This window comes from Microplitis mediator, chromosome 7 (assembly GCF_029852145.1).
Source record: "Microplitis mediator isolate UGA2020A chromosome 7, iyMicMedi2.1, whole genome shotgun sequence".
NCBI lineage: Eukaryota > Metazoa > Arthropoda > Insecta > Hymenoptera > Braconidae > Microplitis > Microplitis mediator.
In genome coordinates this window covers 10,942,300-10,956,556 of record NC_079975.1, presented here as the reverse complement: position 1 = coordinate 10,956,556, position 14,257 = coordinate 10,942,300, and the positions used below count along the sequence as shown (strand labels likewise).

Sequence of the window (14,257 nt, the reverse complement as noted above, 5' to 3'; positions counted from 1 at the left end):
GTACTGTCTGAAATTTTTTTTTTTACAGAAAGTACTCTGTACTATCCCAAAGAGTTGCCACTACTATATTGTTTTTTCCGTGTGACCACTGTGCTGAGTGATGAATATGAAATACAGAGTCTTTTGTATTTATTTAAATGCAGCTGAATGACCGTATATGACCATATATGATTCGTTTTTCCCGGGATTCTTCAGAATTATTTTGAATTTTATTAAACTTTTAAAACTACGTACATTTATAAATTCTTGTTTGTAAGAAAAAATAGATTCCCGAAAAAAAAATCTGTCTATCGGTTGACCCTGCGGGCCAGCCCCAAAACTTTCCGCTGTTTTCGAGCTCCTTGAGCTGTGTATCTTGAAGCTGTGAAAAAATTGAGCTTGATCGGTAGGGCTCGTTCAGAGATATTCCAAAAATAAAATTTTTTCAAAAATGTTTTTTTTGATAACTTTTAATGTGCTCGATGGATTGATTTCAAAATCGACTGGGCTCTGAAATTTTATAAGCCGCGTCGAATGCCACCTCAACCATCTCAATCGGTTGATTCGTTTGAGAGATATCGTTGGAGAAAAAATGGTAAAAAACAATTTTTTTCGAAAAGAACGGCATACAGAAGTATTTTCGAGCTCGAAGAGCTCGAAAATGTATTTACGACAAAGTTTTCGAGCTCAAGGAGTTCGAAAACAGCGGGAAGTTTTAGGACTGGCCCGCAGGGTCAACTGATAGACAGATTTTTTTTTTTTATAAAACTGATTGTTATGGGACTAGCCGGGGTGTTAAAAATTGACTCTATACTACGTTATTACCACTTACTACTTTCTTTTTCATAGGAAGGTGTCGGAAAATAAGAATATTTACGAATGTTCGAATGGTTTATGTTAGGATATTAATATCAATAATAAAATATATAGTCATTTAACATTGCAAAATGCCCGGTGTAGCTTGCTGGTAACAGCTAATATGTATATGTAGCGTTGCTACTAGGTGACGCGATCGATAAAATTCCAGTTTCCGTCGAACATCGATTTATTCATTTTATCCATCTCTACCACATTGGTGGGGACAATAAGTAATAGACCGTAGGATTATATACACGCATCCAGGCTTCTTTCGTTCTTTACTGTATACTTGCAATCACTGTGTTACTTCCGTTTATTTAAATAAAACATTTTTTTAAATTAATTAGTTGGTTTTAATGATTTATATTATCACCTCAACCACTAAATTGGTGACCCCGACGTGACCTCTTTTTAAGGGAAGCGTCGAACACGTGCATTACACAGTATAAAAATTTCGCGAGTTCTCGTATTGTTTTCCCGCGAATATTTTGTCGCGTTGCCGTTTAATCGGCGAGATCGTGATTTTTGTATTCACAGTTATTTTTGTGTGAATTTGTTCTAAGTTATTTAGTACAGTGATATATTTTTATTGTTTGTTTTGTCAGTGTTCAGTTTCTTTATCTTTTATCACCGCTGGTGCATTGCTGGGCATCTTATGGACGTTATGCCGAATCAGTGTTAATTCGAGGGACCATTAGTGCAAATCAAGTTGTGATAAAAGTGTTCGCGAGCTGTTTAAACATTTTTTAAATCACTTTTCGTGCAGTGTCGTTTATAATTTTCTTTTCGTGGCCGGAAATACTATCGAGGGTTAAGCCGATTCGCCGGCTGCACATTCCTGAGCCGTGCGTCATCGATAATCTTTCGGTAGTACAATACCGAATTAAAGACATTTTCAGTAGGTGATGTCAGACTCGAAAATCGACGGCGACGAGAAAGTAAAATCCGAGTCATCTGACGAAGACACATTTAAATCCAATTTATCGGGATCGTCGTCGTCTACGTCAGTTAAATTAAATATGGCCGTGAACATCAAAGCACCCCGGTTCCGTACGGAGAATCCGAAACTGTGGTTTGCGCAGGTTGAGGCGCAGTTTGCAACATATCAGGTAGCAACAGAGCGCGCTAAATTTGACCTGGTGATACCGCTGCTTGAAACCCGCATCGCTGCTGAAGTACAAGACACCATCATCAATCCTCCAGCAAATACGCCGTACAGCGATTTAAAAGCCGCTCTGATAAAATGCTTCACGAAATCCGAAGAAGCACGGATCACTCAGCTCCTCGACAGAGAGAGACTTGTCGATCGGACACCTTCGCAACATTTACGTCATCTGCGTACACTAGTACCCGGCATTGATGACGCTATAATTAAAGCACGTTGGTTTTCGCATATGCCAAATCAAATTCAAGTATGTCTTGAAGCTATCAGCGACTCAACGCTTGACAAGCTTGCCGAGTCAGCTGACCGTATGGTTGAGCGGATATCGCTCAAACCTCAAGTTGCCGCTGCTACAGCAACTCCACCAGCAACCGCCGAGCACGGCGAGATTGCTGCACTGCGCAGAGAAATTGCGCAACTCACGAATCAAGTGAAAAACTTGACAGTTAAACGTGGAAGATCCAGAAGTCGATCACGCGTGTCGAAGAAATTTGATTTCTGCTGGTACCATTACAAGCACGGTAAAAATGCTCGATCGTGCGTTCCCGGCTGCAAATGGCAGGGAAACTCAAACGAGAATCAGTAAGGCGGCTAATGATTCTCAATCGATTTCTCGCCGCCTGTTTATCCGAGACCGAACTACAGGAACGGAATATCTTGTCGATTCCGGCTCCGATTTATCTGTCTTTCCACGTGGCTGGCTGAAATCAAATAGTACACTCATAGGTTACCAACTGTATGCCGCAAACGGCTCGATAATTCAAACCTATGGTTTAAAATCGATTAAATTGAACCTTGGACTTCGCCGTGACTTTTCATGGAATTTTATCATTGCTGACGTCACTAAACCGATTATAGGTGCAGACTTTTTAAGTCATTATGACTTACTAGTCGACCTAAAACGAAAATGCCTTCGTGATGGCATCACTGGTTTATTGACACCCGGAAATTCTCACACGACATCGGCAGAAACTATTATTAAAGCAGTCGATGGTAATTCTTCGTATATGGAATTATTAAGAGAATTTACCGATATTATAAGACCTGATGCTACTCAGCGTCAACCAAAAAAACATTCAACGGTGCATCATATCCGAACGTCACCTTGACCACCAATTTCGTGCAAAGCAAGACGCCTGGCTCCAGATAAGCTGAAAATCGCACAAACAGAGTTCCAAAAAATGATCGAGGAAGGTATTTGCAGACCGACCGCTTAACGATAGAACACTCATCGATAAATATTCGTTACGTTATCTTGACGACTTTGCCGCATTTTTACACGGTAAAAATATATTTTCAGTCGTCGATTTCGCGAAAGCATTTTTGCAAATACCCGTTGCACCAGAGGACGTGCCGAAAACGGTGATCATTACGCCTTTCGGATTATTTGAGTTCCGGTTTATGACGTTTGGGCTTAAAAACGCGGCTCAAACGTTTCAACGATTCATTGACGAGGTCACTCGCGACCTTGAATTCGTCTTTCCGTACATTGACGATATTTTAATCGCATCTACTGACGAAAAACAGCACATGGAGCATCTGAAAATACTATTCGAACGTCTCCGTGAATACGGACTGGTAATTAATGTACCAAAATGCCAATTTGGTCTACCGGAAGTAAAATTTCTCGGCCATCTCATCACTAAAGATGGAATCAAGCCGTTACCGGAAAAAGTAGAGGCTATTGTCAATTTCGAGCCTCCTACCACCGTAAAAGCTCTTCGTCGATTTCTCGGCACAGTGAATTTCTACAGAAAGTTCATCAAGAACGCTGCAGAAATTCTAGCACTGTTAAATAAAATTTTGGAAGGACCCAAAGTCAAAGGCTCTCATCCAGTCAACTGGACATCTGAACTTCAAGAGTCTTTCAAGTCAGCTAAACGAGCTCTCGCGGATACTACGTTGTTGGTACATCCTAAAATCGATGCTGACTGGGCAATTTTCACCGACGCATCCGAAATCGGTATTGGAGCCGTTTTACAACAGGAAGTGGATAACAACTGGCAACCACTGGCATTTTTCAGTCGAAAAGTATCCCCGTCGATTCAAAAATTGTCGACATACGAGTTGAACGCCATCTACGAGGCTGTTAAATACTTTCGGCATATTTTCGAAGGCCGGCATGTTACAATCTACACCGATCACAAGCCGCTTCAGCACGCTTACAAACAGCGCACCGAAAGAGCATCGCCTTGGCAATTTCGTCGACTCGATTTTATCGGTCAATTTACTACCGATATTCGACATGTGTCGGGTACCGACAATATTGTCGCTGACACATTGTCACGCGTCGAAGCAGTATCTACTGCTATAACGTCGCAAGAACTTGCCGACGCTCAACAAACCGACAATGAACTTCAGCAGTTGTTACGTCAAACAACTGCTTTAAATTTAAAAACGATACAACTCGATAACGGACTTGCACTGTATTGTGACACTGCGTCAGGTACAGTGCGTCCATATGTTCCAGAGCCGCTGAGAAAGAAGGTGTTTAATTCACTGCACTCGCTAGCTCACCCTGGAATCAAAGGATCATTAAAAATGATCTCCAAACGATACGTCTGGCCATCGATTAACAAAGATTGCCGAGAATGGGGGAAATCCTGCATCGATTGCCAGAAAAATAAAATTCAGAGACACGTGTCATTGCCGATCGCCAGTTTTGAACCTCCAACTGAACGATTCGAGCACATACACATCGATCTAGTGTCTTTAAAAACGTCAAGAGGTTTTAATCAATACTTGACTATCATCGACCGATTCACGAGGTTTCCTGAGGCTGTCCCGTTATCCAATAGAACCGCAGAGACGGTAGCACAAGCACTATCGCTGCACTGAATATCACGCCACAGAGTACCAAAACGAATAACTTTAGACCAAGGTCCGCAATTCGAATCGGCATTATTCCAGTCGCTATTAAAAATGTACGGAATAAAACACCTACACACTACGCTGTATCATCCGCAAGCTAACGGCCTAGTCGAACGTTTACATCGTCAATTAAATCAGCACTTTTGTGTCATCAAGAGTCATGGTATGACGCATTACCAGCTGTTTTGTTCGGCTTACGCGCTGCCTGGAAAGACGACATACAGACGACACCGGCTGAATTAGTGTACGGTGAGCCAATTCGTTTACCTGGTGAGTTACTCACTCCCAGTAACAAAACTTCACCTCATGACATCATTAACACATTAAAACGTCATTCCCTCGCAAATTTGAATCACGGTGGAAACACCGTAGAAGTGTAAACACCGTGGATCCACCGTGGTTACACAGTGGGTTTGTTCCATTTCACCATCGAGTATACACAGTGTATCCACTGTGATTACGCGGTGTATCCACCGTGATTCCACGGTGGCTTTATGCTATTTCACCACCGTAGTTCCACGGTGTATCCACCGCGTAATAACAGTGGAAACACCGTGTATACACAGTGGTCAAGCTACCGTGGAATCACGGTGGATACACCGCGTAATCACAATGGTAAAATGGAACAAACCCACCGTGTTTCCACCGTGATTCAAATCTGCGAGGGTTTCAATTCATTGGCACCGGCTGAAATGTCGCGTCACGGCAAGCATTCTGTTTTCTGTTTCAGGAACCTTAGTACTTGCAGCCACGTACTGGTACGGAATGACCAGGTTGGACCATCTTTCTTGCCGCCGAACGAGGGTCCATATCGTGTAATAACCCGACACGACAAATATTTCATCGTCGATTTTCGTGGACGACAAATCGCCATTTCAATAGACAGATTGAAGCCGGGTTACGAGGCGAATTCAATCGACACGACGATAATAATAACGAACTCCCAGCCGAATGACACAGCAACCGAGACCCAAAAACGCCGAGTCCGGTTTAACATTAAAAATTACGCGATTTAATTATTTTTTTTACATAAAAGTTTTTTTTTACAAAGTAATAATTCACCACTTTATTATATTCATCCATTTAATTATTTATTTATTCATATCATTTGTAAATATTCCATTACTTTAATTATCGTGTATTAAATTAAAAAAAAAAAAAAAAAAAAACAAAGGGAGTTCTGTAGCGTTGCTACTAGGTGACGCGATCGATAAAATTCCAGTTTCCGTCGAACATCGATTTATTCATTTTATCCATCTCTACCACATTGGTGGGGACAATAAGTAATAGACCGTAGGATTATATACACGCATCCAGGCTTCTTTCGTTCTTTACTGTATACTTGCAATCACTGTGTTACTTCCGTTTATTTAAATAAAACATTTTTTTAAATTAATTAGTTGGTTTTAATAATTTATATTATCACCTCAACCACTAAATATATATATATATATATATATATATATATATATATATATATATATATATATATATATATATTTGTATTATTAAGGAATCATTTATCTTTTTATCAATTTGTCTTATTTTTTGTTTGAAACAGATGGGAACGAAATCGCGCCAAAAAAAGGTAATGCATACACAAATGTGTGCTTATACTGTTTGAAGTATTTCTAAATTACAATTTATCATTCCAGTCCTCTCTTTCACGAGGGTATTCAACCACATCTACGACAATGTTATTCGATGACGACCCGGGGATTATGTCTGAGGTTGAAACTTCTTGTACCGGATTTCGACGGGGTGGTAAACAAAGAAGTAGTTTACCAGTTGTTCGAACACCTAGTAAAACTCTTGAGCGACCATTAGGTACTGAAATTGAAGTTTCTCATGAACTAAAAATTTCAATAGATGATTCAAAATCGAATATATGAAAAAACTTAACTTACATCTATTTAGGATTAGTCTTCCTCCAATTTAGAAAGGAAACCAAAAGAGCTCTATTACCAAACGAAATAACAAGTATAGACACTGTAAGAGCCCTTTTCGTCAGAAGTTTTCCTCAGCAACTTTCGATGGAATACCTTGACAGTCCTGACGTGAAAGTATACATTCATGACAGTAATAAAGATATGTTCTATGAGCTCGAAGATCATAGGTAAGCATCTTGCTTTTTATAATGGATATATAAATTCGTGAATGTTTTTCCACTTGTACTATTACCAGGTCACATTTGAGAGATATCAGAGATCGAAGTGTTCTTCGAGTCATTGAAAAATCAGATGGAATCACTGGTCTCTCTACTAATTTAGGACCTATAACCAGTGGTGTATCTAGTGTTTCTTCGAATTGGGAAGATCAAAGCTACTTCAGTGAGCCAGAGTTTGATAGCGAGTTTCAACACCAACACATTCACAAAAGTAAAGTAAGTAATTCACAAAGTGCCGAGTTATTTCTTTTACCCCAATTTTCGAAAATTGAACTTTCATCAGATGTCAACGTTTTACGGTCCTAGATAGCTATTCTGACTATTTGTAGAGTAATGTCCAAGTGTCTGTATGTATACCTGTGTGTCTATTTGTATATGAATGTGAACACTCTATAACTTTTTCACTAATAAACCGATTTGAATGGATATTGCAGCAATTGAAAGAGATTATCAGCCATAAATTTTCCTGTGGATTTCAGATCTTTCGATCGAGTAGACTTTGAGATAATTGGAAAATACAAAAAAAAATTTTTTTCAACTTCTGATTTTCGAAAATAGAGTTTTGAACAGATCTCGACGTTTTGAGGTTCTAGGAAGCGATCCTGACTAATTTCAAGATGATGTCCGAGTGTATGTATGTGTGTATGTACGTATGTACGTTTGTATGTTAATATTCAATAATTTTTGAATGAATAAACCGATTTAGATCTTTAAAGTGATATTAGAAGCGGCTAATTAATTCCTAGATGCTGTAAGAAATTGAGCTTGATTGGTTGACTCTAATAATGTTTTATTGTTAGAGGCTAAAAACTGCGTTGAACGCCGCCTCAAATATAAAAATCGGTTGATTAATTCGATAGATATCAACAATGAGAAATTAAAAAAATTACAATTTACTTCATTTTTTCCGGATAACGCATAACATAATTCATCATATGCTTCAAAACTCATACCGGCTCTTTGGCTTCATAGTGTTTGATGATCGCTACGTAAATGATAGCAATCGATTCGTTAGTTTGAATAATATCATCATTAAAAGTTTCATGTATCAACGAACTAGTTTAATTCAAAGTATGTGTAATTCTCCATCTCGATCATTTTAATCAATTTCTGTCCACACAGAAAAATTGAAACCTGACTGGTTCCTGAGCAGCACACGACAGAGTCGTGTGCAAGAAGAAATAAGAGCAAGCACACGACTGGTTCTGTTGCGCACACTAACCAGTTGTGTCTAGCACCGTACTCAGTCTGGTGCGCCACCCGAACGTTAACAACGGCAGCACAGTAATCAGTCGTGTGCAGAACAATACTGATTCGGGTGTGCACACATATCAGTATTGTTCTGCACACGACTGATTACTGTGCTGCCGTTCAGGTGCTGCATCAGACTGAGAACGGTGCTAGACACGACTGGTTAGTGTGCGCACCAGAACCAGTCGTGTGCTTGCCATTATTTTTTCTTGCACACGACTCAGTCGTGTGCTGCACAGGAACCAGTCGGCTTTCAATTTTTTCGTGCAAATACATTGAATTTATTAAGCATGATCGCGAGCAAAACTTTAAAAAACGATCCTTATTGATTATTTTCAATCTCTCGAATTCTTGGAGATTAATACGAAACGCCACTTTTTCTGAGCTCGAAAGGTTTAAAAATACCAATGTATATAAAAGTATTGTCGAGCTTAAAGAGCTCGAACATATCGACAATAACGTTTTCGAGCTCGAAGGGTTGACTCAAAGTCATGATGAATTTTAATATCATGAAGCGTGTGAAAATAAATTGTGACTGTATGGCTTAAAAATAAATACTTGTTACTTAAAATTTCCAACATTTCTCAGTTGAAAAATGCTTAACTACTTATAGTTAGCCAATGATCATAGAAACATCTATGTTTACTTCTGCAAAGTGATAAAATAATATTCCATATTATTGTAGACTACTAAAAGCTCATCTGGCAACTACTATCTTGAAAGTAGCAGTACTTTACCAAGAAGCGGACCAATGCTTAGATCTTACAGTCCAGTGTCACCAGGACTTCCCGGTTTGAATGCAACCTCAACTCAAGCAAATATATTATCTACATCAGGTATGACGAATTTTCAGTTTTTGCTTCCAAATTTATGCAAGTTTGCCAATCATAGATTTGAATGAAAATAATATTTGTTAAGATAATGTCAGTTACGTCGAATCCCGGAAAAAATAGACCGGAAAAAATAGACCGGGAAAAAATAGACCCGGAAAAAATAGACACGGAAAAAATAGACCCGGACAAAATAGACCGGGAAAAATACTGTTGATTTAGAATATTCTATTCTTTACTATAAATACAATAGTAGCTATCAAATTATTGAAAAATTACCTCATACTTACCTGATATACAAACATTTCTACTTATTATATCACAATCAATAATATAACAAATAAACCGCAAATTTTTCGTTCCAACTTTTGCTGTCAAATTGTTGACAGATTCGGGCAGCAAATTTCGGTAATTTCGATTCTCAAATTACTATTAAGGATGTATGAGCGAGGGCGTGGGGGAACCGTGAATATTGAAGAGTGGGGATGGGCGGGAATGGTTGCGGGGTGAGATAACGGAAAGTACCACGTGACGTCTAGTGTACATTTGACAACACAGCTTTATGGTTATTTTCTACCGCTAATATTTGAATGTTTTTAAAAAATGACAGAGCTCTTGAAACGCTATAAAAATGGTCAGTTTCGTAAGAAACGACCCTTACAGCTAGAAAGTGATCAATCTTTCGCAAATAAAAAGAAAAAAACTGAAAAAATATGTGTTTCCAACCCAGGTATGTAAAGATTCTGCTTGGACAAGATATTGGAGGAAAACCGCGCATCACAAAATCTAAAGCAATTATACAATCACTAATACTAAAACTTGAGGAAATTCAAAATAAATAAAATAATTTTTTTAACTATAATTATTTATAATTACCACAGTTTTTTTGTATTGCGCAACTTAATAATTAAACAATAATTATTGCCAAGTGTCAATTTTAAAAACTGTCATGCATGTATTTTTTTGTTTAATTTTAATTATTGAAAATTCATTTATTTATTATTTTTAATAATATAAATATTAATATAAACGTCACTGCGTTTGTCAATGTGTCATGTTATTTTTATTTTTAAATCTAAAAGTGAGGTTATATTTACATCCGTGTTTAATATTTTCTACACCAGCTTTTTGTGGCGCTCATAATAAAAGTGAAACGTTGCCAAGTCTTATGTCATGGCGAGAAAAAATTAATAAACTTAATTTATTTAAATTTCATTTTAATTTTGCTCTTTAGGATGCACCGTTGCATAGTGTTTTTATGATTTTATTAAATTACTATAAGTATCAACTTTCTTATTTATAGTTTTTTTTCACATGAAAAATACTTTAGCATATTTATATTTGATGCTTTAGTGTCAAGACTACCCGTTTTTCCATAAGATTAATGTTGTTACATCCCAAAATTTCCTCGGGGTTTGTTATTAAAGATCTACCAGGCTGGCGACGTTAGGGTGTCGATGGACCCCTGATGCGCCGACTGTTAAGCTCCTTTTAATTACTTTTTAAATTTCTCTGAATTACTTTAGGCACGTACCTTTAAGGGCCCCATAGGTCACCCCAAACTATTCCCTTTTTCTCTAGGTTCTTAGCCTCTAGCGGTGGATAGTCGTCACTTCCTGTCCGCCGGAAGTGCTCCTCGGAATAATACCCGTACCTAGGGTCACGGAATGGAATGGTTCCTCCCGGGGGTTGGTTTATTGCTGGCAGGTTGATCTCGGTTAGTCCCCAGCCGTCGGTGATTCCTGTCCAGAAGGCTGGTGGACAATCTGATGGTGGTTCCACTATGAAATCCAAGGGACCCTCTCCGGGACTTCCTGGAGCTGGGATACTCTCGGACTCGAGTATCGGAGCGGCAGCTTCGACGATGTGATCGGCACTACGCGGAACGACCAACACTAAACGCGTACCGAGCAATACTTCCTCGGACGCAACACGCGGACCGTCGGATTTACCGTTTACTTGGGGCGGAGACCCCGACACCGGGTTAAGCTGACCTTGCAACCGCCAGAATTGCAGACGGCGACCTGCCTTGCGACCGCGCCTCTTGCGCATGGAACAGGGATGGTAATTTCCGGAGTCAAGGCCGTAGCTGCTTTCTCGCGCTTTCGGCTAAGGATGGTAGTAGGAACCGTAGCAGCTTTCACGCGCTCTCGGTTGGAAGTAGTGAGGATGTGACCGTAGCAGCTTTCTCGCGCTTTCGGTTTTTTAAGGAAAGAGTAAAACTCAAAGGGGTAGAGAATGGGTTTTTTATTGATAGAATAAGTAGGTCTGTGCTCTGGGCAGTTTGTCAAAAGACTAACTCTGCTACATTATGCACCAGCTTATATAATTAACAAATATGATGACACAGCATCTCGAGTTATTGTGTGAACAACGTCGTGGCTCGGAACTCATACCTTGACGGATGTTATGTCTAGTTGCAAGCCACGACGGCGTTCGCAATCTCTTATCTCGGGAGATATCCGTTACCCGCTGTAAGCGACGAAACGTTTATACTCAATGATTCCGATGTAAAACTTTATTGAAATAAATAATTAAAAATTTTTTTTATAGATGAAATCAGACGAGAACGTCACACCTCCCGACCTAAGAAAGCCGCAGTGCTTCCATAGAAGCAGTGCGACTTGTGTAAAATTTAAATTACGATCATGCCGAATGACAAAAAAACAAATTATCGTGATTCGATACAAACTCAATTCATTCCTTTCAATTGCTTCTATATAATTCAAAATTATTAATCGTCGTCCCGTTGTCCTATACTCGAGATGTAGCGTGATACATTTTAATTTCTTATAACCTAGGTTCTAAATTTACTTAACAATTATTATATATATTTTTTTTTTTTTTTTTTTTTTTTTTGATATATATATATGCATATCTGGCTACTTTGTAAATTCTGAAATATAATGCTACAAGCAAAAAAAAAATAAAAAAAACGTATTTTTCGAGCGTTCAGCCTTTTCACTATATGTATAAATTGCGTAGAAAGCTCTATGTAATAACTAGCAAGCATAAATGTTAATTCGATACCTCTCGATCTAACCGTTTGGTAATAATACAAAAAAAAAGATATATAGAATAATAAGATAAAGAGTATATGGTTAAATTTGTTCTACTACTATTTATTTTGTGAAGTCTGCTATCTGACTCCAGCAATCACTTCCTTGTGAATTATCTTTTTAAATTCTAAAGTTAATCGTTCCGTACTCACTACATTCATACCGTTCGATCTGGCCATACGACCCGTTTTTACGGATCCCTATTCCTAAGTCTGTACAGTGTCTCTCTACTTAAACACGTACGCGCTTGATCTTCCTGTTGTTGATCCTCCAGTTGTTGATGTCCCAACTGCTTAGATAAATTTTTAAAGGACCATTCCTTTGGTGGAGCCGAGATTTGGCCGTCTGAGTTTTCATCGATGATATTGAGTATTGACCTTGCTCGGGGTATCGGTGGTATTACCTGGTTTTCCTCGTCGCTTTGTCTCCTGCGGTGGTGATGATGGTGAAGGATGAGATTAGCTAAGGTGTCCCATATAGCCGTTAACAAGAGTGCGCTGCAACCGTGTATGCAGTATAATGCGTACCCGTGGAAGATTGTGTCGACCACGAATTTGAACAGCCGTAATAGTAGCATGATTGACAGGATACCCGCTGTGACTGATCCAAAATCGACGAGGCTTCGCCATATCCTTTCTCCGGTGCTGGTTGCCAATTTTTCCAGTGCTTCTTCGTCAAACAGACCCAGGACATTGACACTTCCCGCCGGTATTACTCGACCTGCTGCCCCCATAGCCAAAGCATTGAGAAGTGCCGGTTTTTCGGCTGGAAACATGATACGGTTTCGCAATTTTTCCAAGTCTTTTTGCGAGTAGATCCCTGACGTAGCCAGGTGCTCCGGATTGTCGTAATTCCAGGTTGGTGCTGTCAATGGTTGCAGCTGCTGAGGAGATGGTGCCCGAATTGCTTGCGGGGTTATATGAAACCATACCCCATCTATGAAATAGCCTACCGGCAGTATTGTATTGCATTCAATTAAGGTGCCTCTTTGCACCAATATTCTGGATTTTGGAGTTAAGAAATAACTTTTATTATTGTAAGTTACCGGGAGCTCCTGGTAACATTGCTCGGTTTCGCGAACTCGTACTGGTGATGCGACACACTTCGTGATATGAACAAGTTCTCCAGCAACCGTGGTGTAATAGCCTGGACCTTTCATTAAGGCGTAGCCGAATTCGTCGGGAGTCAATGATGAAAGTGCGAGTGCATTCATGAGCACCGCCCGCTCTAGTTCACAGCGTTTGATGAGCACGTCGTGGTAAAGGTTGTGAAGCTGCTGACGACTAAACTTTTCTACGTACACGAATTTACTGTTTATGTACGCAAAAATGTCCATGTCTTCGGTCTTGATTGTTTCAACGGACAATGTAAAACCCGCATTTTTGACCACCACGATAAACAGCTTCGGGTGCTCGGTTTTTATGACATTGTGTCCGCAGACCTCCAGGGTGCCTTTCTGCGCGAGAGCGAAAGTAATGTCCTCGGTGGTGAGTGAATAGACATCCGGAAAGTTGTCTTCTCCGATTATCCTCGTGGCTGGTCCTTGGTATAATTGGGCATATTTCATCAAGCATGAGTCTTTCGGCACTTCACTCCAAAACGCGGACATACCTTCGCTAGTTATACAAGTGAGTTTTTCCGCGTCGCATCGCGTTCCTGATCGTAATAACACTTGGTTCGTTTTTGTATTTAGAGACGTTTCGTACTCGGAAATTGTTATCTCGAATAACGCGTCGACAACTACATTACTCCATGTGCCGTACTCGTCGCTGTATGTTCCCGTGGTACAATCCCCTCCCATACTTTGGCTACCTGCCAGTTGGGCCGTTCGGTGAGATGTATGATTCATTTTAAGATCGTAGAACGGTACTCGATCGAATAGCCAGACCGAATTTGTTTCGTGCATTCTTTTACATTTATTATAGTCTATTTCTAAATAATATTCTCTTCTCCCGTATAAGACTGCGGAAGAGTATGAATGCCAACCACAATATTGTATGTGCCGGTTTATAAGGATCTTACATTCTATTACGTGAACGTGAATAATTTCCGCGGGTTGTAATAAGTAAATGTTAACTTT

The 14,257-nt window shown here is 39.4% G+C and overlaps 2 protein-coding genes across 8 annotated transcripts in view; both read left to right on the top strand.

Annotated features, from left to right (window-relative positions):
- LOC130672292 (coiled-coil domain-containing protein AGAP005037) overlaps positions 1 to 14,257 on the top strand; it is a 96,205-nt gene that overhangs the window by 5,696 nt on the left and 76,252 nt on the right. For all 7 annotated transcript variants that reach the window (XR_008990679.1, XR_008990681.1, XR_008990680.1 and 4 more), the window contains exons 2-6: positions 6,432 to 6,458; positions 6,526 to 6,697; positions 6,788 to 6,986; positions 7,055 to 7,253; positions 8,974 to 9,124. Coding sequence is in view for 4 of the 7 variants with exons in the window: in XM_057476772.1 (XP_057332755.1) it covers positions 6,432 to 6,458; positions 6,526 to 6,697; positions 6,788 to 6,986; positions 7,055 to 7,253; positions 8,974 to 9,124 (748 nt within the window). In the remaining 3 variants the exon portion in view is untranslated. The remainder of the gene's footprint in view (positions 1 to 6,431; positions 6,459 to 6,525; positions 6,698 to 6,787; positions 6,987 to 7,054; positions 7,254 to 8,973; positions 9,125 to 14,257) is intronic.
- Positions 1,743 to 2,585, top strand: LOC130671142 (uncharacterized). The gene has a single exon (XM_057474863.1). It carries the CDS (start codon positions 1,743 to 1,745, stop codon positions 2,583 to 2,585), a length of 843 nt encoding a protein of 280 aa, XP_057330846.1.

What these genes read in the sequence shown, in the direction of transcription:
- LOC130671142 (XM_057474863.1), top strand. Translation starts at nt 1,743, where the DNA reads ATGTCAGACTCGAAAATCGACGGCGACGAGAAAGTAAAATCCGAGTCA.